Source organism: Pseudopodoces humilis, chromosome 1, assembly GCF_049639895.1.
Source record: "Pseudopodoces humilis isolate 2021_Gansu_Grassland_sample_001 chromosome 1, ASM4963989v1, whole genome shotgun sequence".
NCBI classification, from domain to species: Eukaryota; Metazoa; Chordata; class Aves; order Passeriformes; family Paridae; genus Pseudopodoces; species Pseudopodoces humilis.
This window is the reverse complement of record NC_142200.1, coordinates 57,521,128-57,546,862: the sequence shown is the minus strand read 5'-3', so window position 1 is coordinate 57,546,862 and position 25,735 is coordinate 57,521,128. Positions and strand designations below refer to the sequence as shown.

The window sequence follows — 25,735 nt, the reverse complement described above, 5'->3', positions numbered from 1 at the left end:
TAGTCATGATGACATCATAACTTGATGCAAGAAATATGAAGTGTGTGGCTAAAAAGTAGAAAGTAAGCTTCTACCATCAGTCATATACAGCATTTGCCACAGAACTTCTGTTTTCACTTCCAAAGTTTACAAAACACTCCTCTTGATTCTTCAGAATGTATGGAAAATATTTCATTGCAGCATGGTCAAGAGATTATGTTTCGATTTCCTTTAGAGTGTTCTCAATAAATATTTGTGTTGTATTATATAGAATGATCAAAGTTAAAAGTCATGGTATCACCCAAGACATGGAACATTTTACATCTATAAATGTCACAATGTACATCCCTCAAAGAATTGTAACATGGACTGCAGAATTGTCTGGAGACATCCCTTGCTACCAGTCCCACACAGGTAAAAAGGGAGCTAGAGATATATTGCCATCCTAATCTTCACCCTCTCAGCCTACACAGCTGCCTTACACAGTAGAAGCATCAAGCTGAGACACACAACAGGAACAGCTTACTTTCAGCTGACTGCAACAGAGGAGGGATCAGTTTGCAGCTTACAACTTTTTGGCTGATGGCATGCAACAAGGAACTATGTTTTCCTTGGAAACAAACCACAGTGAAATAAAGCTGGTGCTTTCAGCAATTACCCACACTGTCTTCCACAGATTCACAGACAATGTTAGCATAGGCTTGTTAATGGAAGCAATAACCTATGCTCTAGACAATACTTGGTTGTTTATGAATGTGAGATCATCGTTTACATCATGTTAGGATGCTTAAAATTAGCCAAAGGTACTCGCTGTTGGCAGCATGAATCCCATTAGGTACTCCCTCTATTTTCTTACCATAGCAGCTTAGCCTTCACAACAGGAAGACTGTTGCTGATTGCAGAAATTTCCAAAACAACTCCCATACCTAGCAATTAAAATAAACTTACTTCAGATTGCCCTTCCTTCTGAACTAAACTCTAATATTGCCAGGATTTGATAGAAAGAACAAATAATGAGTAGTAGCAAAATAACTTTATTCTTTTGCAACTTTCACTTATTATTTTTCTTTCTGAGAAGATGCTGAAGTCATCACTTGTCTTTGTGATAGCAGTCTTCAAACGTATAAATGTCTGCCTAGTCTTAATTTCTTCATAGCAAAGCAAATGCATGTGATGTATGTACAGACAACAAGACATAAGGAAAGTTGTGCATTTTCAGCATGTCTTCTACTTCCAGTACCTCAGGAATCACAAGTAACCCCGATGGCTTCCTTATGTTCCTTGTCAGACAGAAAAAAGCACTCAGGCAGCAAGTGATTATGTAGGAGCCTGTACCTATGGAACCCGTTTCACACTCTGACATAGTATAGCACCAGGAAAGAGCTGAACACCAAAGAGAAATACTGCTTGCAAAGGTCAGATAAGCCTCCAAAACATGGAAAGCTGCAAGCATCTTAGGCAAAACTTTAACTCCCAAACACTGCTAAAATTGAGTACTTTACATACACACATCCTCTCATCACAAACTTCCAAACAGCAAATATTTCAAGAAAAAGATACATTTCTTTCCATAGGAGTTTTCCAAAGAATGATTATGTAACTCTCCGAGAACCTTTTACAGCAAAATGCAGGAAATAATCAATTAAGCAAAGCTTTTCATTCCTATCTAGTTAACCTAGTAGTGTTTGGTTTCAGTCAAAAAGCTCAAACTCATCTGCAAGAAGCAGTAAAAGGTGATGAAAAAGCTAGAAGGCAAGACTCAGCACACCACCCTCTGCTACTATAGATAGCCTCTTCTCCAGTGGATCCATATGTACTGCCAGTGTCTCTAACTGGAAACCCTTCCATGAGACAGCCACATAAAGACCTCATTCCTTCAGAACACCAGCAGGTTATGACAAAATTATTACATACTAACCCTTACCTTCTTGGCCTGCATGGTTGACTTATGCAGTGGAAGCAGAAAGCTGGGACATATGACTGGAACAACTCCCTTTTGTACTGAATGGCACATCACTTTGTGACTTTTGCCACTTGTTTACCCAAAATTTGCTGTAACATCAAAATGCATCTTTTTACTTTGCAGGGGTAGCATTACCCAAAATAGGCATATCAAATAGTTATTAGCACAAATTTCTCTACTCAAAGAAAGAAAAATGCTTCAAAAGAAGAATTAACAGTTCAGTTAAATAAAAGAAGGTTGCACTGATGGACTTAATACACTTCTAGTTTTACATTCAAAATGGAAATATCAGGTCACAGCAGCTGATTACAGGACAGTTTTCTAAATAATATACCAAACATCAACCCTGTGTTTATTTTTCCTGGCTATTTTTCAATTAGACCTCAACAGTCCCTTCCGCTGACATACCTACAGTCTTGTCTATTTTATATTTACATACTAGTAGAATTTAATATTCAAAAATTCAGATGGGCTTGTGCAAGCACATGAAATAACTGGCAACTAGGAATTTCCTCATTTTACTTCAAAGCATAAAAAATACACAAATTTTAGAACTATGTTATATTCCAATGTTACTTGACAAAGCATCTCGAACATATTTAGGTTGCTATTACACAGCAGTAGGTATTTACCTATAGCTCTGGCTCTCAAGTTGAAATCACTGCACAGTTTTTTCAGTCAATCAAGATCATTTGAAAATCATATGATCTTCATATGATGGACTAGCACTGTGACACTGATCCCATTCTTAAAGCACATGAAAAATACTAGAACCTTGCAAAACCAAGTATATACTTAATGACCTTTACATGAATTGCGTTATAACAGATATTCCAAATCAGTGACTGTTTGTGCTACCAGTAACTTCATATATATGAATGATTCTATTTGATTCAATGGGATTACTCATATGTGAAGTTATTTCAGAGGCAATTCATCATTTAAAATTTATAAGGAAGATGAGGTAATTAAACAACTATAAAGGCTTTTCTATAGCTTTTTCTTATGTAAACAATTTTTTAAACGGATGTATCAGATAGAACTCTAGTCAAGAAAGTATCATAAACTAGAAAATGTGTATTTCACAGTACTAATGGTGTCTCTAAAAATCTTTAAAGAATGTTTATGTGTATTTTTCATATAAAACATTTCTAAATCCAGAGTCGTATTTAACAGTGGCAGAATTCAAGCTCACTGATGAATGGTTTAGTGTATTTATTTTTATTTTCTTTCTCATATTTTTATGTGTGTGTAGGTGTGTATCTTAACAGTGAAACGCCTGTTTGTTCTGTGTTCTGACACAATTTACACCTAAGTAATGATGTAATAGAAATTAGAACTTGGCACCATTAACATTACTGATACATTCACCTTGTCCTCAACCACAATGTCTCCTAGACACAATAAAGGTGTAGCCAAAGATTTATCCTGCCAATAAGATATAGTTATAGGTCCCATGAAGACTACTGACACTGAAGTACCAAGTATGTACCGGCCTTGGACTTAGCAGGTAACATGCCAGTTTTGAGACACATTCAAGTTGACAATAAATCAGTATCACAGTTCCAATAACAGGAAAATATACCTTAGAGGAACTATTTCTATTAAAACATCCCACTTTTGAGTCAGCTATTAAATGGTAATGATCATAATGGACTAGGCAGTAGGGGGTTTTGTGTTTGAAATGTGCAGACATTTTACTACAAGTTTATTTTTTAAAAACTTATGTGATTTTCAATTGCACAGTATTTTCCCCTTAAATCAATTATGTTTTCTCTTTTTTTAAAAGAAAATAACCTAAACAAAAGATGTTTTACTAGCAATTTCATTATGACTTATACTCATTTTCTGTATCTGCCCATGCAAACACTTCACAGCCTCCATAACTCCTCCCTTTTGTGCATATAAAACCCCAATAGTAATGGAAAGCTAGAGAGAGCAAGCTGTACAAGTTAAGTAGTGCTTACTAAATTGTAAATGTATTTTTTCTCTCCCTTTCAGAACTACCTCAATGTGTACCACCAGCAATTGCATTCTAAGAAGTTTGTTAAAAGGGCCTCAATTTCTTGGGGTGTATTGGTTATAACTATTCTTTTTCAAGCACCCTTTTGAACTTCTTTTCAATTTTCTGTTTTTGATGATAGTCATGCTGACAACTTTTTTTGGTCCATCAAATTCTGTAGTACAATTACATGAATTTACTTTTAATAAATTACCATCTTTGCATATATCAGTCAAACCATGAAGACTAAACACTTGCAAATAAAATGCATTATTAATTTAATTGTCACAGCCTATTTAGCTAGCTTCTATTAGTATTTGCTATAATATGCAGTGTATCAGAGGGCAGAATCAAATTCAAAACATAAAGAATAAACTGATTATATTGTCCTAGAGAAATTAAAAAATAGCAAGCTTGCAAAATTATAATCAAGGCATTAATGTTTTACATAGGTACGAAAACTACGTAACCTAATTTATAATATGTTTATGCCAAAAGTGATGGTTTAACATGCAGAAGAAGGATTTTATTGGTTCCTAAAGCCATTAAAAGGCATAAAACTTTCTCATAATAGGAGAGGAAAGGTGGAAAGGCAAGCAACAGTGTTTTGGCATTTACTGCAGTAGTTCACGTGGCTTAAACATCCCCCATCTCCACAGAGAGACTGCTACTAGAAATTTATATTGTTGTTGTAGCTCTGCCACTACTGTTTGATGCTGCTGTACATTAAGCTGAAGTGCCACCTGAAAAGGTATTATGGAAAAGGAACACCCAAAAGATGGATGCTGAAATTGCACAGAAAAGGGCCTGAAGTCACTCCAATTCCACCTGCCTATGCTGGAGGCAAAGCCTCCCCAGCCATGCTAGCCAGCAGGGCTAGCAGTGGGCCTCAGCAGGGTTTCTCTACTCCTTGAAAACCTGCCATCCTCAGCCGCTTCCTCCACCTTGTGCCATGCTGACCAGCCAACCAGAAAGCCTTGAAGGAATAGGGGAAGAAATGGGGAAAATTGCCACAGCCAGGAGGCTTTCACAACAAAATACCCAAAGAAATGCCAACAACAACTGATGATGTAGTTTATAGCATCCTGCTTGTTTAGGAATTAATTTCAAGATGATCATCACTAAAAATATGCCTCTCAGGCTAAGATACTATATTTGGAAAATCTATTGTATGTATCCTTTATTGTGTACATATTTACTAGGGTAATGCAAGTTATCTCTACATTGTATTTATGATGACTCTACAGTAAGTACACCCTTGTAAAAGAACATATTGATATTGAATGCTTCCAGTTATAAAATAAGCCACCAGAGCAAAACACTTTTTGTAATTGTTGTGCTATGACAAGAGATAACCAACATAAACTTTATTATGATATCTGCTTTGATGAAACTATAATTGTTTTTTCAATGCATCATTGTGTATTTTAGATTAAATAGAATACCTCAAAACTCTTGAATAATCAAATGTTAGGGAAATTTTGGTTAAGCCCTTTGTAGAAGAAATCTTCTTTAAAATAAAAGCACCACCAAAATCGGTGCTTAGTCAAACTACGACATATATGGGTTGCTAATTTAAAACTCTACTCTTAGGTCCCTCTGTTATTTAAGTGTGACAAACTTGTTAAGAATGTGTCTAATCGACCACAATTTCCATTGTCTTTAACAAGAAATGAACGTTGCTCAGAAAGAGCTTTGCTGTGTTCTCCTACAGCTCCTATCATTTCTTGTCCTCTTTTTTCATATCAAAGCCAGAAAATGCTCTTTATTTATAAGAGCCTACCCCCAAAGAATGAGTTACAAGGCAGTAATACTTGAAACAGTATCAAGTATCCAGCAATGAACACCTCCATACACCCAGGCTGAAAGAGAATATGCGATCTTTCGGCTATCCAAAACACATCAATTTTCCAGTTGGCCCAAAGATTCAATGAAATAGCAATAGCTAAGCCACAATGTGCCAAATAAATCTGAAGCAAAATCTGTTTATCTGCAAACACAGTGCCATTGAATTTGTAAAACACAGTTATATTTTAAACCATATAAAAAATAACCTGCTTGCAAACAAAGTTGGAGAATAAGTAGCTGTGTACAGATTGAAGAAATAAATTAAATCATTTTAAAAATAGTGAAAACACCAAATCTCCCTTTCTGCCCAAGAACAATAGAGGAAACTTTCTTTTTGATTCCTCTGTGGCTTTGATCTCTTAGAAAATAATTTTATAAACCTATGAGCATCAAGGCCAGCAAGAAAAGAACAGAACGGGGGAAAAAAACAAAAATACCCAAACATTTGATTTTGTACTGAGAGGGACATTTACAACTATGAAAGTTTTGAGAAAATAATATCACCTTTAAAAAAACGCCCCAAAAGGTGCAAATCCTACACCTTTTACATGGAATTTCTTTCTACAGACATGTAATAACCACGACATCAGAGCACTTAAACATGTTGGACCTCTGTATGAGCTGAGGTAAAAATCCAGATGGCTTAGCTGTGGGCAAGCTAAATATTCTAGGAAAGATTGCTACATACTATGTAAGATTCGATGAAAAAGCATTTTAAAGCGGTTTACCTTTCTTTGGGTGTGCCAACTCCGTGTTTGCCCAATAAATGTGTATTCAGATGCTTCTTCATCACAAATGCCACCCTGTCAAACAAAGAACAAATGAGAAAGATTTTACTAAACTTTTTTTTTTTTCTGTTTTGAGCATGCACTTGAACGTATTTCATTAAAGGCAGACCTTAAAAAAACCCTCCTCTGCTAGGATGTGACTGAGACTGGGGAGTCCATTCTGCAACAACAGACATCCCTCATTTTGCAGTCCCTTGGCTTTTTATCTTACAAGTCCCAATCATACATCATTAGTCAAAGAATGGAAAATCTGTTTCTCACTCCCTTTGCAAATTAGAACACCTTACACATTATACTGATAATATAGTCTGTTTTACCTAAACAACATTTTCTGATGTTATAAAGAAATACAGTTTTAGCTACACCTTTGAATTTATTTAAGCCTGATGGGCCCGTCCTGCAACCTTTCTTCATACAGGTAGTTTCATTGTTTTTAATGAGAAACATGAAAAAATAGCAAGATAAGATGCTTTAATCGCTGCTTATGCCTAGTCAAACTTCACTGTATTAATTATTTAAAGAGATACACATAGAAACAAATTAATAGCCTTAGTTATTTTATAGCCCTGTGAAAAAAAAGGATGAAAAACATGAAGCACATGTTCATGAATACACTATGAGCAGGAATATTGTTCAAACTGGCAAGACATCCTTCAAAGCACCAACAGCAGACACAAAACACATACTACCTGGCATCACGTTTCTACCAAACCAAACCAAACCAAACCAAACCAAACCAAACCAAACCAAATAATTTACTTTCATTTTGGTGACATACATAATGGAACAGAGAGAAGCCTATCACGCACTATTCTTCTGCTGATAAGACCATAACATCAATTTAATTATGTCATGTGACTGCTTCAAACAATTTAGATATCAGACTGAAGCTTCGAACTAAAATGGTTCTCTCGATAAGCAAAAATTTTACTGCTGCAACTTTCAGTGTGAAAAGGGCTTGCAAACATTTTTGTTAATTATGTATTACAGCTGTCCTTCATAAAGTTAATTACTAATAGCTGAAAGGCAATAGACTCTATTTGCATATGTACATGAAAGGCATGACATATGCAAAAATATGATTTTAATTAGCATTCCATGATATGAAGGGCTACAAATCAAACTGGCATGTTATAAGATTTTTAACATTAAACGCTGAATTCATCTGGACGTGTTTGCAGTAATGGACAATGGAAGGACTGTAAAACACCAGCACTATCGGGTATAAGAGCCACAAAAGCAAAGACACAGTACTTTTCCTTTACAATTATGTTAATTTAGCTTTTCCGTGTCTGATCTTCTTTGGGCACTTGCACATTATTACAGAGAATCTCTCTTGTGCATCCCTTAAGGTGTAAGAATATAATACTGTCTTATTTAAATGGTACCAATTTCCTTATTTTTTACAAAAATACATTTTAAAAGTATACTAAACACTTTTCTGTACCAAACTTATTAGTACGGCATCATAACTATTTCAACTGTGAATAATCTGTTACACCTTTACCATCATTACTATGCAAGTGTCATCAAAATCACTGTACATAGGGAAAATAATTGTAACAAAATAAGAAAATGTGTTCTAATAAAAGCATAAGGCATACAAAATGTACTGTCCTTGCTTTTCAACAGGAATAGTATTTCCACACAGCTGTGGAAGGCACCAACCGTATTTTCATTTAGTAGCACCTGTATTTCCTGTTACAAACTTTCATTTTCCCCCTTCTCTAAAAGAAAAATAAACTCAATGAAATTACTGTGAAAGAGCAATGTGCAATCGGAGTTCTAAAGAAATATTTTGCTATTTGCATGGAATATAAAGATTCCAACCAGCTACAAGGTATTTTCAGGGAAGCACTTTTTGGTTTCTGAGCCCATTCTGTTAAAGCTTCCAAACAAAGACTAACCATTTCATATACCCCACAACTGCAGGGGGTACAGACAGACATACCTTTCTGCAAAATCAAAGACACAGGCATTGGTAATAACTTGAAACAATTAATCTCGCTTTCTGCCTCCTCTCTGTTGCATCTATATTCTAGCAACCATTTTGTTGCTGTTACACAGCACAAATAAAATGAACCCTGACTCAGTTCGTGTCTCAGCACCTGCTAATTTTAAGCTTTTAATGTAAGGCTCAAAGGCTTCAGACTTGAGGAGTGCAGAATGCCTCAGTGCAAGTCTGGAGCACTCCACATAGCTCAGGGTCAGCTCCCTACTTTAAGAGAACCAGAGTTTAAGAATAAAAGCAGAGTTGCTATTTTCGTAAGAAATTGAGAACAAGATAACAAAAAATTACCAGCAGAGACAGGCATTATTAAAACAAGGGGCAAAGTCTAAACAACCTTGTTTGGATGCCGAGTTTGAGGACCACCCACTAAAACAAACAAACAAACAAACAAACAAACAAATGCACAGAGAGACAGGTGAAAACTATTTGGTTTTGTTTACTAAATCCTGCAGGGCTTTTTCAGAGAGGTGGTAGCAGTGTTTGCTGGCTTTACAAAAGAAACACAAAAATTATTTCCATACATTCAGTAACTCTAGGTTTTGAATTAATGGTTTAGCAGTCAAAAAATAATGGGTTTATCTACTCTATTTACCTCTGCTGAGGTAAATCAGTTATTCCCAAGCTACTGCTAGAATAGATATGATTTAGCCTTGGCCTTTTGAATTAAGGTAAGTTTTACTGGCATCTACAAGGACTGAGTGAGTGCTTTTAAGATATATTGCACTGATATATCTTCAAATCAAGAGGAATCTTTCCATCAGCAATTGGTAAGCAGCAATTCAGGCTTCATCAAATTTCTCATTTCTTGTTTTTAGTTCTAGTGGAAGTATAAACATTCAAATGTTAAAAACTAACTAGTTTCAGAAGTGCATCAAAAAGGAGCAGAAAAAACCCTGTAATTAAAATACTGTTTCAAGTACATGCAAACAAGGCCATACTAGAGACCTGGAACCAGTTTTACAAACTCTCATCTGGACAAATTCATTCTCAACCCACATGAAGACAAGAAGTCACAGCCCAGCTGCTCTCCTGTGGGTCAGGTTTCAACAGGCAGAAATGTCTAGCCTAGACATCCGTGACATGGTCACTGGGAGTTCCCTTCATTTGGTAGGAAGACTACTAGAAGCCTCCTCTTAAAGTGGTGAGTAGGCAGGACTTCTTTTGCTGGCAGTAGCATTATGTTGGGTTAACTTTTTTTGTGATTTTCAACTACTCTGGCTTCAAAACCAGCAAAATCCTCAGTCATACACTCTATGTTGAAACTACAGGATAAATTAAAGACAAGTTGAAAAATTACACAGAGCTTTAGAATAGCATCTTCATTCCCTATAGACAACTTTTTCCACAAAGACTATAAATAAAAATTACTTTAAATCATAAATACATGAGCACCTTTCCCAAAATAAGTTTGCAGAATATTCTGGTTTCCTCTTAGAAGAGTTGTGGTTTGTAGGAACGTGACCATTCATATGCCATGGCAATCTTCAAATAGTATTTGGACACTCTCTCAGAATGTCTGTAACTGATTTAGGAGCCTCTATAGACTTGTCTTCAGTTATAAAAGCACATTTTAAAGTACAAAAGAAACAAAGGGACTTCTAATTCTGGGAATAAAGAAACATACTGGAACATCTTTACTTCCACTTTTTATTCTAGTGTAATACAAATTTTTCAGCATGTACAATGTTTATCATCACAGTACCCAAGGAATAGGAATAATCTGTCATTTATTGTCTGTTTTCTATTTTCTCTGTGGTGAGAGAACTGTTCTCTGTGAAGTATCTTGCTCTGAGAGGGCAAAAGATTCTAAGTTTTATTATGTTTTGAATCCATAATAGCTCTTTCCTTTTGAATAAGTACATCACTGGCTTATTGAAAAACCTAAAAAAAAAGCCCCAAGAAACCAGAACCAAACACACAACACACACAGACCAAAACAAGCATTCTGGGCCATAAAGTCATGAAACCTGTTATTTCCTGCCTGAGCACCAAGTGCTCAGCCTTGGCCTAGTTCCAAGGAAGGAGCTACATCTTACCTCTACCAGAAAGTCACTCGAAGCCATGGTGACAGACCAGTCATTTTCTAACTGCACATAACTGTTGAGGAGGGCCAGCACGGGAATTTATTTTTGTGGTACTCTACAAACAAGGTATCAGGCAGCTGAAGAGCAATTTTAAATCACTTCTCCGTGGATACATTGCTCTCTGCAACTGCTCTTGGAGAATTTATCTTACAGACAACAATGTTCAATGACGGCAGAAAAGTCTAGGAGAATAACAATGAATATCTAGCCTTTATTCATATTCTCAATATCCTTTACATCTCCTTTAAACTGTCTAAAACCTCTTTATACACAAATTTAACTCTGGGAATATAGGTAAGCTAGTGCATAACCCAAGTACATAGGTTGTTTAAAAAAGCTGCTTGAGAGCCTTTAAAAAAAACCAAAATCAAACCCATAAATAAATCCAATAATTTAATGCTTTGTTTTAGCATAGGTTTCAGGCACATAGAAAGGATAGAATGTTTTACCATTTTGGATGAATCAGCTTGGAGATCTGACAGCATCAAGAAATAATAAGAAAAAGCATCTCTTTTATAAAACTTGTATAAAACTTGTATAAAACTTTTATACATCATCACAGAATAGAATGAAATAATACATTATCCTGTTCACATCAGGTTATGTGTTCAGTGATCCGTGCTTGAATTTCTGTTCTTGTATCTTCACGCAAGGCAACAAACAATATCAAGGCAAGCTTCACAGATGATTCCAAGAAGGGGGAATGGGATATGTTCAGGTAAGTAAATAACAATGTGGAATCTATGGTTCTTACCACCTTAATGAAGCATTCTTGTTCTTACTGTGTCTTGAAAAACACTGGAAACCCTAATTGTAGTTGAATGTGTGGTTCCCATGGAGCCATGCACACAGGAGTAGCAACCAGTAGGAGAAAGAAATAGTGCATTTTCTCAAGAAATACCAGGATGCACATGTATTTCAGAACATTCAACAAAACTTGTATATGTAAGTACAGATTTTTGCAAGCACTTGAGTTGTGAAGCAATTGTTTTATTCTACCCAGAGAAGTAGAACTTCACATATTCAAATCAGCATTAAGTCAAATAGTATTTAAACAGTGTACCTGAACTAAAAACTTTAAGTTTTTTAATTCCCCAAATTATATAAAAAGTTGCTACCCAAATCTCAGGTCTCCACCAGGATTTTGTATTCAGCAGGTAAACTTCAGGAGCAAGAGCACCGAGAACTCTTCACAAAGCAATGGTTTTCTGTGAACGAGTCAGCTTTTCTTTCCATGCATCAAAAGTCTAAATTCCTGAGAATTTCTTCAAGTCCATCATTTGTGGATGTTTGCAGATTCTGAAGGGTCCAGACTGGAGCTCTTGCAAGACTGCGCGCAAGGGACTCAATTTAAAAGAAAGTATCTGGCAGGGCAGAGTCTGGTGTGGAAGATATCCCGTAGTCTGAAAGGTTTCATGCCCTTTGTGACAAGATGTCAGGTTCAAGTAAGTATCAGGCAGGGCGAAGTCTAATGTAGAAAACATCCAAATATCTGAAAAACTTCATGCCCTCTATGACAGGACGTCAAGTCCTAGAACCCTGCATAGGAAAGATAGAGTTTTCTCCAGACCCATTTAACAGCCAAATGAAACAGGTCTTATTGCTTCCAAATAAAGGAGAGGGTTATTCTTTGTAAATTTAATAAAAAAAATCAAAAAACATTTCAAAAGGTTAACAAGTCAAGCGTGATCATGCCGTCTGCGATGTTGAGAACGCTGTGACACGCTGCCTTCTACTCCCTGCTGACCCCATGTGTCAAAGAAGGATACGACTGCTCTATGCTCCACCCTCACCAACACGGGTAATTAAACTGGGAAGTAAAACATAACCATACATCCGCATCTTCAAGTGTGTGTAACTTGGCAGAATGGAAAATTCAAACTTTTCCTTTTGAAAAGAGAAACCAAAAGAACGTAAATGAAGACAACTTTGCCATCACTAACAAGACAAGAACCCAGATAACAATGGGAAGATATGATGGTAATTTATGGAGCCTAAGACCAAGATAACTTTTGAATTTCTGAGAACTATCAGAATTTCTGCTTCAATTTTCAGGGGTTTTTGGGTGTTGTTTAAGCTTGGGGGGGGAAGGAGGGATTACAATTTTCCATGCAACAACCAAGTATGTTTCTTAATTATTTATTAGCTTCTTTTCCATAGAGAAGTTTTGCTACTGAAGTTTAAAACCAAACATTTTCAAGTGGTTTTTATGTTACTATGAAATCATCAATACAATGACTATGACCTTTTCTTCTAAAAATATCTCTTTTTTAATGTTACTTGTAACATGCTAGCAATGGAGCCAAGCTGCCCAAAAAATAAAGACAACTTGTATTATCAGAACACCTGCACACAGTTAGCACCCAAGGTAGACTTGACTATCACAGCAGCTACTGTTCCTGCCTTGCTTTGAACAGGATGACAGACAACAGGATTGTCAATGTGCTGTTCAATGACCTGCATCAATCTCAAGAATAATTTACTGCTATATCAGACAGATCATTATGGATGAGTTGCGCACGATCAATCAATCAATCGACTGTGTTGTTCCTGCATATTCCTGCATCTATCAACCAGAAGAGAGAGACATCCCTCAACATACTCTTGTTGCTCTCTGCCACCAATCTGCTATTCTCAAGATGGCAAAGAATTATTAGCCCCACAGCCATAAAGTAGTAGCAACTGGCACAATCATCTCCTCTTACATGTTCTGGCAGAAGAGACCTGGGTACAAAGAAAGAGCAAACTAAATAAAACAGAAAACTTCCTCTACTGTTCCACTTAAGCTTATCTTGCCATCCGAAGTTGTTGGGTCTTCTCACCATACATTAAGAGATGTATTTTATAATATAAACCATCCAGGACAGAAATTTAGTCTGTTATTTCAAGGACTGTGGCAAAAAAAAAAAGGGAATTCATTGGCAGCATTTATAGCATTTCTTCCCCCATGAGGCTCACTTACCTGTGTGCCTCACCTGAAGTTACTTATTTTCTAATGGAAATCAAAAAGGTTTCCTGCAAGTTAGCTAAGGGTCCACTCTGAACCTTTTTGGTTTGAAGACATTGTGTAGTGGTGTTTTATTTTAAATACAAAAAGTACTCTTCAATGACAGCTGCAGGAATAAGCCACATCCAGCCAGTGGTAATTATTATTTGTGGAGAAGGCACAGTCCTCCGACAAGCATCCTCCCTGGAGATCAATCCTCTAACATAAAAGTGAGTTGAAACTTAAGAGGGGAATTGTGAACTTTTATATCTGAAGACACAACAACAAGTGTTAACTGTAAGTAAACAAATGGAACTTTGCTTTTATTTACTTGAAGAACAAACTTAAAATAGCTAAACAGTGGCAAAAACTTTCAAATCAGGTGTTCCCTCTATCAGAAAATCACCTTACAAATATATGAGAAAATTAGTACCACTGCAAGAAATGTTTGTTTCAATATTCAGAGAAGTTAATGAATGTTAAGTGATAATGGTAGACAGCAGCAGTACATAATTAGATTTCTAAACACATCTTACCAAATCACTTCTAAGCTAAAAGAATCACATGTTCTATTAATTTTCATTGGTTATTGAGCATCTGTAACTGTCACCTCTAACAGGTGTTTGGTAATCTAACAGCTGCACAAATACAAAAAAAAAAAAAAAAAAAAAGACAGAATCACAATGTGATTTCTCTTGTGCTGCTATCAACCTCTCCAGTCTACCACAATGCAGAACCTTTTTTCCTAAAGTCTGAAATGCAGTCCTAGGTTTGGAGTTGGGAGTGCCTTGCATTTAAGAGAGATTAACACAAACATCCAAAACCAGGACGTCACAAGAAAACATACTTGCCATGCCAAATGAGGCTGCAGAAATGCTTTAAACATAAATGAATGTTTACATCTGTAAGCATTGCGATCCAGAGTAGTGCATTACCAACCTTGCTAACCTTGCTACCAAGACACAGCTTATGTCTTTTATTTTTCCATGATTTTTATATCAAACATTCTCATAACACTGATTCCTCCCTTTTCCATTCTTTCCAGCTTCTTCAGACACTGGCTTGACTTCCTACTCATAATCCAGCCCGTTTCCTAGCATGCTCAGAATTTCAGATAAAGAATTTGATGCAGTAGGCATCAGTTTCACATATCATCATTTAGCATCTGGAAAGCAACAGCAGAATAAACAGGCAGAAATTCTTTAAAGTAGATTCAATCTTTTGGGTGAGTCAGGTGAACCACATCTCTAGGTACCCTGAGAGGGGTTTTGAAATACTGGACTTTCTGTAGACAGTTTGTAAAGAGCTTCCTAGTGATCCCAAGGAGCAAAGTCTACACCTTTTGAAAGTGCAAGAAACAGACTATAAGGCTATCTCAAAATAAGGATGTTCCAATGACTTTCTACTTAAAATAGAATTGATAGAGACAAACAAATATATTTAATATTTTGCTATTCTTAAATAAAAAATCACTTTTGATGTAGCTTCTTCCTGACGGCTCAGAAATCACACTGCAGACTGAATTACCAAGTTTATGCAGAGCTTCTACAGGAAGAGCTATCTTGAGAACAAAATTCTCCTCATCAAAAGAATCTACTGTTGCCCATCTTTAAAAGAAATCAAAACAAATCTAAAGATAGTTGATTTGTCGACTAGAAAATACATAGGGCCTGCAGTAGCAGTGCCACACACATAACGCAGTCAATTCTGCAGCTATAGTGCCTGTGGTCTTTTGCAAAGTTGAGAAGTACCAAGAAAGGAATGAGATGAATAAATTGGTCACTATCTGATGACTGAACTGCTCAGAAGTCATACACAATCAGAAGACATACACAATTTTTATTGACAATTTCCCCACAATTTGAAATGCTGCTGGTGATAGATGGTGGCTGGAGCAAAGACTCTGCAGTCTACTTGATCTCTGAGAGTAGTGAAAATGTTGCCCTAGGTCTCTGCTTGACATAGAAAAGCAAGTGCTGGTTGATTTGTTTATTCCTGAGACTTAAACTCAGCTGTAAAACACATCCTTTTTGCCTTACATCCAGGCATTCCACAAGACTGTTTGACTTCAGGTAGAAAGCAAAATACTTTAGAATATCATTTTGCCAAAGTAGCTGCATAAAAATAGTAAATCTATGACAGCAAGACCTAATCTGCAACCATCAGTAGTACCATCCACATGCATGAACCTTTAACAACAGGCTGGTCAAATCAAAACTGACTGACTCCAGCCAAAGAAATAAAAAGGCTATCATGTGGATCACATTGGTTTCAGTCCACAAAAAATGCATCTAACCCTTGTACCCCCATAAATATGTTTAAAGTACAAAGATGGTTCCAGCTTTCCTTGTCCAAGGGTTCTTGGGCACTGGCCCTGGCCATTGCTACCTCAGGGACTAAGAACCACCTAACACTGTGTCATCATGCCAACCTTACACTTGACAAGCAAGTCTGATTAATGTTTGGTTTTTCTTTGTTGGAAGACATTTTTGTTAGCACTTGAGCATAAGTAAAAGCTCAGAGCTTTCATCTTCAACTGACATCTCAGTCTCTCCAGATATTCCCATTACAGCCATGCCCAGCTCTTCCCAAAAGTGGAGTGTTTCAACAACTTCCTCCTACCACTGAAAAAGGAAGCTGACTGAAGAAAGTAACAGTCTCTCAGAGCAAATCATGATATGCAGGTCCAGACAGACTGTTACGCACTATCCAAGTATTACAGACCTATGAAACTCTCCCAAATTATGGCACTGATCATAGGGGATGCAGATGATATGATGAGGAGCACAGAAGTCTATCCACATAAAAATTCTGGGTCTAACAGTGGTGTTACTCCACTTATCCCATAAGAAAATACTAACACCTCTCATTGCTTCAGTCACATACTTAGCAGTGGAATCACTGAAGCTGCCAACCACAGTCTGGTGTTTCTCAGATTTTCCTGTGATAGCCAGCAGGAGTCACTTCAAAAATCCAAAGCCAGGACTGAAGGGATTAAGAGTACTCACCTGAAACAAAACTATAATTGAAGCAATAAAGACAAGAAAAAAAGAAAATCCCACAGAATTTAGATGGATGTTTTACACACACGTACACAAAATCAGCCCACATTCTTGCACTCCAGTAAGGATGTTGCATGCACTTGGTATGAAGACTGTCATCAGTCTGGAAAAAGCACAGGAATATAGATCAGACAAATCAGTACAGTCATAAAGATGATATCTGTGACACAGCAGAAGATGTTCTCTGGCAAAGATTACTCCAATTCCAGCCAGCATCTGAGATTAACTCTGACCATTTCTGGCCACAAATCAAACATGAGAGATATAGGAACTACTACATAGGTGCCCAATGGAATTGAGGAAAAAAAAAAAAAAATCTTTGATCTCAAGGGCCTGGATAAACCTACATACACATGCTGAACAAAGAAGTGAAGAAAAAATCAGTGTAGTCTCAAACAAAAGCTTAAGGCATGCTATCTCAAAAAAAAAAAAAAAAGAAGAATTTACAAACTACACAAAAAGATGCAATAAAAGGAATGTATATTGCGAACAGGAAAAATTACAGAACTTCAGTTTTATATACAAAGTGACAGTCTGGTCCTATGAAGAAACATAAACCATGTCTAAAAAAAATATTATTTTTTGAGTATCTTCCTGAAATGAAGTTTCAGTTAAAGGGGTTTTCCTTCCTAATCCATGCTGTCATAGAAACCACAGCCCCATATATCCATACTTGAGTATCCATAAATACTCACGTGCCAGCATGAAATTAAGGGATTCCACAGGTCCACTTTCAGTAGGAGAGGAACCAGACAGCACAGATGACACAGGTACCAATGCACACTGTGGTACTCTATTTTATTCAGTATTGTATCACATTTTGATTTTCATGAATGGGTTCCTCTTAGAGCACTAGAATTTAACATGTTCACAACTGACATATGTCCAAATGACCACCTGAATTCTCCCTGTTTCCTGGAGGTCACTTACAGCTATGGAGCAGAGCATGTAACCACTGACATGCAATTTTCTGCTTAGGTTTGTAATTGGATGTAAGGAAATGGTTCTCACATTGGAGCCAATACACTCCCCACTGTTTAACCCTTACACCCACAGGCCTGGCTGCAGGGATGAGCTGCACCAGGACATTTTGCAACTGAGAAAGGCCTCAAATTTTAGGTTGTTTAAAAACATTCTGCAGAGATTAAATAAATACAAAACACTTTCACATTTTATATTAATAGAAATAAGCAAACACAAAAACCCAACAAATTAAAGGGCTGTTCTGTTTCTTTACAATTTCTCAGATTAGCAGAACTCATCTCAAAAAAAACTCATTATTCATTACATGAAATGTCTGTACATGGACAGACATAGAGACAGAAATAGTCTGAACAGTGTGCAACCCTTATAACACTGACTAGTAGGCAACGTAATGTGCAACACATAGCTGAACGGGTGAATGGAATTGATTTTATAAAGGAGTAACAAATAAAATAGTCCAAAATATTAACTGATAAACACATGCTGGGGTGGAAACAACCTATTATAAAATTACTGTAAAGATCCTCAAACTGTTCAAGGGAGAAAAAAGTCCAATTTTCCACACAACCTGAGAGCGCTAAGTTTTCTGATTATAAAATCCAAGGAACCTGTAAACCCAAGGCTCTAATTTTCTTATGGCGACTGCGTAATATTTTGCAAAGTAAAATTGACTGAGATGGAAGCTATTTTGCATGGTACAGTGGCGATGGCTAACAAATGAGAGTTTTGTGGGCTGAATGTTAGTCCCCTGCCTCATCTGCCACCCCTAATGACAGCAGCCACCTGCTGTTTTATTGTCACAGCTGGAGCCGGTTCACACTCCTTGGTGCTGAGCTCTGCCCATGAGCGCCAAGCTCTCGCCTCGCCTCATTACTTTGATGAACTTTTTATGGTCAGCACCCATGAAGACCTCATCTAGGACTATACAACCTAGATCGGCTTCAGGGAGTGCTTCCAGCTAGCATGAGGTGATAATACACAGTGACACTACGGCTGCTACTGCCTGTCACTTAGGCAAGTCACTATACTTCTGGCTCTACAGGGCCCTCAACAGGTAAAATGCCATGAAATTCTCCTTTACAACCAAGTACGCTCCCTTTCTTTTCACACTGCAATATAGAGAGATCATATCCTGCTACCAACATTTAGCTTTTCAAAGATAGGTATTACAATAAAAATGTATCATGCTGTTTACTGCATATAACTACAGACAAGAAAACTCTACATTCCTTGAACATAAGCCCATTGCCTTCCTAAGAAAAAGGAAGCAAGCATGAAAACCATATAACAGCTTGATTAACACCTCCAAATAATTACATATATATTGCAAGAGAAGGACATTTTAACTTAAAACAGCAAAAAGCACAGAAACAAAGTCAAGCCAGTCAAATAAAATTATTAAGCAAATTAATTCACAGTGGAGAATGATACATGTTACTTCCCTCTCACCTAAAAAACCTCAGACTTAAACATCTATTAGATATTATATTTTCTGAAATCAAGATAACAACAAAGCAAAGCCTTTTATATAATTTTTTCTTAATCTGAACAGTCTGTTACTATTTTCTGCTAATTTAAAAGTAAACAGAATAATCCTTTCCTTTTCAATTTTTTTTGTGTAAAAAACATTTAGAATCTCCTGAGCCTGTATACAATTTTAAACTTCATCAGAAATTATTTTATTGATGCATTTAGAGCAAACTGTTTTATGCTTGATCACTGAAATTTAACCCCAGGTTTACTTTCAGCAGCAGAATAATTATTTTGGTGTCAACAGAGCTTTACATTTCCCCATATTTACATATATCATTAAGATTAATATATGTGCTATTAATAATAATTTCATTAACATTCTGAAATCATCAAATAACATTTTGACTTTTGAATGGCTGTAGGCTATTATAAGCCTAAAAACCAGAACGTTTTCAGTATTCATTGTGTAGCAATCCAGCTGATCAGTTTTGACAAATTCATGCAATGTTATAAGCCATTAAACTTCATTTAGTTTCACTTAAAAATTCCACCTAAAAATAAAAAGCAACTGTCTTTTTTTGTACAGACAGTATGATTTCTAGCAGTTATCAGCTCCCAGGATCCTCCAAAAAGAAACTGCTGGGGTTTTATCTCTTTTATTGAAATGTTTTAAAATTTATTGAGGCGTTTTTAAATAATAATTTTGAGACCACTGACCTAGCAAGAGCTGAAAATCTCCAATATGTTCCAGTGCAATGGAGCTCCTCTTGACAAGCAACAGTGCTGCAGAGACACTGTGCTTCACATAAGACCCCTACAACTTAAGGAAACTTGAAAATGTGTTGCTGAGCACAGGTTATGTCTGCTGCATTTCAGAGAATTTACACATGCCCTTCTTTATGACTGCTTTTTAAGTTTCACCTAAACAGCAGTTGAAGAAATAGAAGAAATCAATGATGCAACGAAGATTTCTATTCTGCTGAAAGCTGAGCACCACCCAGGCCGTTGTGAAGTATTAAAGAGACCACAAGAACACACAGAACCTTGCATAATGAAGGCCTAAAACATATGAGCAAGCCCAAATATAAACAATACAAATTTCTCTACCATTACAATTTCTGAAAGCACTTGTCTTCTGCACAAGTTCAAGAGAGCTTCTTGTGAAGCACAGCGACAGATCACATCCTTTGGTGAATCCAACAACAGAAGAGAAAATTGCTTTTAGAAGAAAATTTAATTCCTTTCTTTTGACTAGACCATGTATTTGTCAAGTGCATAGATCATGTATTTGTCAAGTGCATAGATCATGTATTTGTCAAGTGCATAATTTGTAGGAGTCATTTTGTACCCTTAAAAATAAAACATCAAAAATGCAGCTTGACCAGTGCAGGATAGATATTATGAAAAGGACAAACTGCCTCAGTAGAACAATTAAAGGTTTCAACAGAAAAATCTCCTAAATGGTGCCAGTAATTAAATAACGATAGCTGAGAGATTTATTCCTCTTTTTTTTGGTTTTTTTAAACACAAGTATGCCAGCAGTGGTATGCCTATTGCATGCTTTGTGATATGGCACCCTTAATAATTTTTAAAGTTTCAAGCTTCTTTTTTATCGATCACTAATTCATAAAGAAAATGCTCCAAAACAACCATTAGCTAGGTATTTATTGTTCTGTTCTAAAGGAATTTATTAGAGGATCCATAGCTATCCAGACTACCTGTATTTGCTCCCCATCTGACAATAAGGTAGTCTGCATATATGTATAAATATTTGGAAATACTTTTCCTTTGTAACACTGGCTTGACTTGGCATTATGACTGTGTTTTAGACTTGTATTCTAAAATATAACTTCAATTTACCCAGCACTTACAGTTCACTGGTCTGTAATTCTTAATATCCCTCTATTTTCCACCAATTTTAATTTGAGTCGCTGTTATTTAAAGTTCATTTTCCATGCCCTTTCAATTGTGATTTTTTTTCCAGTGTGACAACAAACCTGAGTGTCATTTCTGATGGTGATTTCATTGGAATACAGTGGAGCCAAACTTTTTAAAAGAGAACTTATAAAAAAATTATCAGACAATAAAAAGTTGTTGTTATTATCTGGAGGTGCTGGGATTTGAATCCTATTACTAATCCCCACATTACTAATCAGCCCCTGAACGATAAACTTCTATAAGCTGATCCCTTAACCCATCACCAGCTGGTCATCCTACTGCTTTTCAACATTGATGATGAAATGGGAAACACCTTGGACTTTCTATTTAAATCTCCACAATACAGGATGCTCATACTGGAAAGTCCCCAGACCTCTTTTCTCATCTAATGGACCCTACAAAAACAGGAATAGGCATATAAAATTATTTGGCTTAACATAAATATTCTGTCTTCTCTGCTTACTCCAAGCACACAAAGAAGATTTCAATGTATATATTTTCCTAGCACTGAACAGAAATAATGTCAATCCTAAAAAATGAGTAAACTTCTGTGCCTGCTGTTAAAGAAGATAATATTTGTATGAAAAATATCGGAGACATTGCTGAGGAACTGCTCACCCTTTAATAAGAATATTACCTCTGTAATGCTGCCAGTGCCAGTGTCAGGCTGGGCAATTAGCCAATTAAGTGTGAATATTAACTGCCAAGAAACTATTTTATTTTAGCCTCAGAATATTTGTGTATCTGTGAGCTGGTGTGTTTGTGTTCATGCATCAGTGGAATCTGGTTGTTCATGCCAGGTTTTCTTATCACACTTTTCTGCCTCTTTGAACCTGCACATTCCTGCAGTACAAAATGGACATGTGTCTGCTGATAATGTCAACATACTTAGGTTCACAAGGAGAGATTTTGTATAACTAGATCTAACATAGTCTTTGTGTTCATTACCTGACCCTGTCTGCTTACACAAGGCTAGAAGAGTGGTAGAATCCAATACTGCAAAGACATTAAAAGACAACAGATGTGGAAGAAATTAGCATTGAATACAATATCCCTGGCCAAACACCCTCCTAGAAATCCCATTTTTATACGTCATCTGAAGTAAATTCTCACTTCTCAGAGCAGACTGGATCCAATGGGGTGCTGAGAGTATCCTGTTAGCTCCTTAATTTAGATTTCATTATGCTTTATACTCCTGTACATCCATCTAGGAAATCCACTTGGAAATATGAGTACAAAATAAATCTCAAGCACTCTGACTAGGGCTACAGCACAGAAAGCCTGAATATATAACCAGATTTATATTTTTTTATCTTTTTTTTCTTTTTAATATTTTTTTTCAGGAGGGGAAGTGGGAAAGCTGGTGTGTAGACCTACCAGCTGCAAACCTTTATCTTATTTCAATCATGAAAGTACAATCTTTCCAAATATGGATCCTTCAACAGTTGTGCTGCAGTCATTCAAAATTAAAACCAATGCAAAAAATATACACAATTTACAAATCAAAACTGAGCAGTCCCAAGTACAAACAGAAGTATGAAAAACCCTTTCACAACATTTTAGAACACATATATTACCTGGCATTGAAGTTACCTTCTTGAATACCTATTAGGGAATTTCACAAATCTTAACAGTACTGACAACTCATTCAGAATTTACCATTGCTTAGACTAAAAACACATCCAACTTTTCAAGACGTGTTTTAACAGCCTTGATGAAAATGAGTATATGTTGTAAAATTGTGAGTATGTTTACTTACTTATTTTAAGGCCAGTCAAAGTAATTACCCAATATTGCTGCCTCTAATCAGGGATTACGGTGGAAGGATGGGTACGAGTTGGTAAAAATGTCACCGATCAAAGAATCACAGAATTCGCCAAGTTGGAAAGGATCCTAAAAGCCTTTAAACTCACAGTTTCTTTCATCATGGCATGACATAAATGAAGTTGTGTGACAGACAACTGTCCTTACACAAGGATTCACAGCCAAGCCTACTATTTTCCTAATAAATCCCACCAGTCTGGAAAAGAGGAATGCTAGCTCCAGCACAAGTTAACCCCTGGATTGGTCAGAACACGCAGCAATTGCTGTGCCTCAGGGTGAAGCTGGTACACTAGTACATGCTCAGCATTCAGCTAACTGGATTTTCCATGTTCCCAGTAGCAGTGCTGTGGAGAAACCTCCCTGCAGGAGGGCCAACCTTACTGCTCAAGAACCCTCCCCAAGAAGAACTGTTCTTTCCTCAGTGCTATCAACTTTTCTATGGATCCCCTCAGCTGTAGGTGTTTAGAAATGGCACACATCAGTATCTCACTCTTCCCTCTTCTGGGACATAACCAAGAACAGAGAAGAGACCAATATAACCTACACATCTTTGCCCTTCTTTTTCATACACTCCATAACAAAGGGAAAGAAGGGCTAGCAGGCAGTCATTGACAGAAGTGAACATGCAAATTCTTTTGAGTGTTTTTCAGGTTAAAATGGAATTCCCTTTTTCAGCATCCTTCTCATGTTTTGCAATGTACATCTGTAACTCTTACATTTGCAGCTGACAAAGGATTGTGCTTTTTCTTATCACTTTGGTAAGCACAAACATAGCATTTCTTCTTACCTTTTTGTAGATGCATCATTAAAAATTGTATCATAAAGCATTCAGAAATTATGTTTTTCACTCCAGCAATAAGACAAATTAAACTGAAAATATTAGTTTTTAAATTATTATTTTTTTTTCAATGTATCTTTAAATTAATGCAAGCCTACTTCCTCACAAGAAGAGAGCAAACAAGTGTAGGTTTCACTACAGTACATATGGTCTAGATAACAAGGTCTAATCATAACATATTTATCACCATCTAGCATTTGGCTTGTATATGATGTCCACAGGCACTTGTAGTGATAGCTGTCAAACTGCATTCTTTTTCTGGCATAAAAGAGCATAACAACAAGGACAAGCAATGGAGTGCAGTACAGAGTAACAACACAGCCTGGAATTTAGCCCTTAGTAAAGAAACAGTCAAATTCATTATCAGCCTCAATGATGGAGGTTCAAGTGTACAGTGGCAGAAGACTTCAGAATCCACTAAACTTCCTTCTGCTAAAGATGCTAAAAAGTGTTTCAGCAATAGGGTACCTTTTTCCCCTCCCTTCTTTTTCACCATACAAGGCATCAGAAAATCTTAGTTAAACTAAGTATGTTCCTTTAGAAGGTCTAAAAGGGCATGATCCCTCCTGCACAAATTTCAACTGCTTGTTCCAACAGTATATGGTCCACCAGCACATGAGTAAGTCAAACTACTTGGGCTTAAATTGGAGGTTCATCTCTCTTTGACAGGCAAATGACAGAGATCATGCATCATTCAGAAATGCATTGGGTTATTGACAGTGCAGATAAAAGCTCCTACCCTTTACAACATTTCTGAAGAATAGAGGCCATAACTGGAAAAAACATACTAAGATTCACCTGTCTTCCTCAGATCACACTTTCCTTAATTTGTTTTTAATAGGTCATTAAATTTATTTATTAGTCAAGTTCCTGACAAATGGCTGTTTCCCCATCCTTAACTTCTCTGGTGAATGCTTAACAGGCAAAAAAAATATAGTCGTTTTCTGAAACAACAAAGTCCCAAAGCGACCTTGCCAGCACCTTATAAAGCTAACAGTTTCACATGGTCCAAAAGTCAAAATCACTAACTCCATTACTACATTAGTTCCCAGGAAGTAATGCATGTTTGTTCCTGAGAACCTCCTGATTAAAAAATAATTAATTAATTATTTAAAAAAAAAAAAAAAAAAAAAAAAAAAGCGAGCAAGATAAAGATAATCAGGTGAACTGGTACCCCAAAGTCAGTTTTAGCCATCTGTAGTTGCTCAGGAGGAAATTAAAAAATGGAAGACACTAATCTTAAAAATCAGAGGACGGTATGCCAGACAGAACACATCGCAATTCTGAGCTGTATAAACAGAGACAAGTTAAAGGGCATCTAATTTTTAAATTCTCTAAATTAGTTACACTAAAGCCTATACTAGTTAGACTGTTAGAGTAAATCTTTAAAATAAATACTATTTAGCAAAGGCCATGACAACTTATGCCATATTTGTAAACCCCGGGCCACCTGGAACAGGATCAAACTCATTTAGTATTCTTGAAAGCCTGTTCTAAAAAGTAAACTTTGTATTATTTGTATTATGTGAATACACGTGGAATATGTTCACCTGAAGGGCTATTCATAAACAAATATGTAGGCATCTACGTCAGTGACCACCCCCAAATTCATATTTCATCTTTACAGTTAACAAATACTTCTGATTACTCAATACATATGTACATATGGATGCAAAATTATATATTGATTAGTTTAGCTTTTAGCATAACATATGAATCTATTGGATCTCTCCAGAGTAACAGATAACATTTTTAAAAAATTATACCAATAGACCATTAGCATCATGAGTGAATTTATTTTCCCCAACAGTGCTAAAGATATGCAAAATTTTCATTTTTCAGAGTTGCACAGTAAATGATTAACACCAGCTCTGCTCATTATCTTGCTTAACAAAACTTCTCTAAAAACAAATAAATCAAAAATGCCTCTAACATTCCTGAATAAATAAATTACA

The 25,735-nt window shown here is 36.3% G+C and overlaps 1 protein-coding gene across 1 annotated transcript in view; it reads right to left on the bottom strand.

Annotated features, from left to right (window-relative positions):
- Nucleotides 1-25,735, bottom strand: part of ZNF407 (zinc finger protein 407) — a 335,107-nt gene that overhangs the window by 197,674 nt on the left and 111,698 nt on the right. Inside the window, exon 4 of the mRNA XM_005517307.3 lies at nucleotides 6,521-6,595. Coding sequence (XP_005517364.2) covers nucleotides 6,521-6,595 — 75 coding nt within the window. The remainder of the gene's footprint in view (nucleotides 1-6,520; nucleotides 6,596-25,735) is intronic.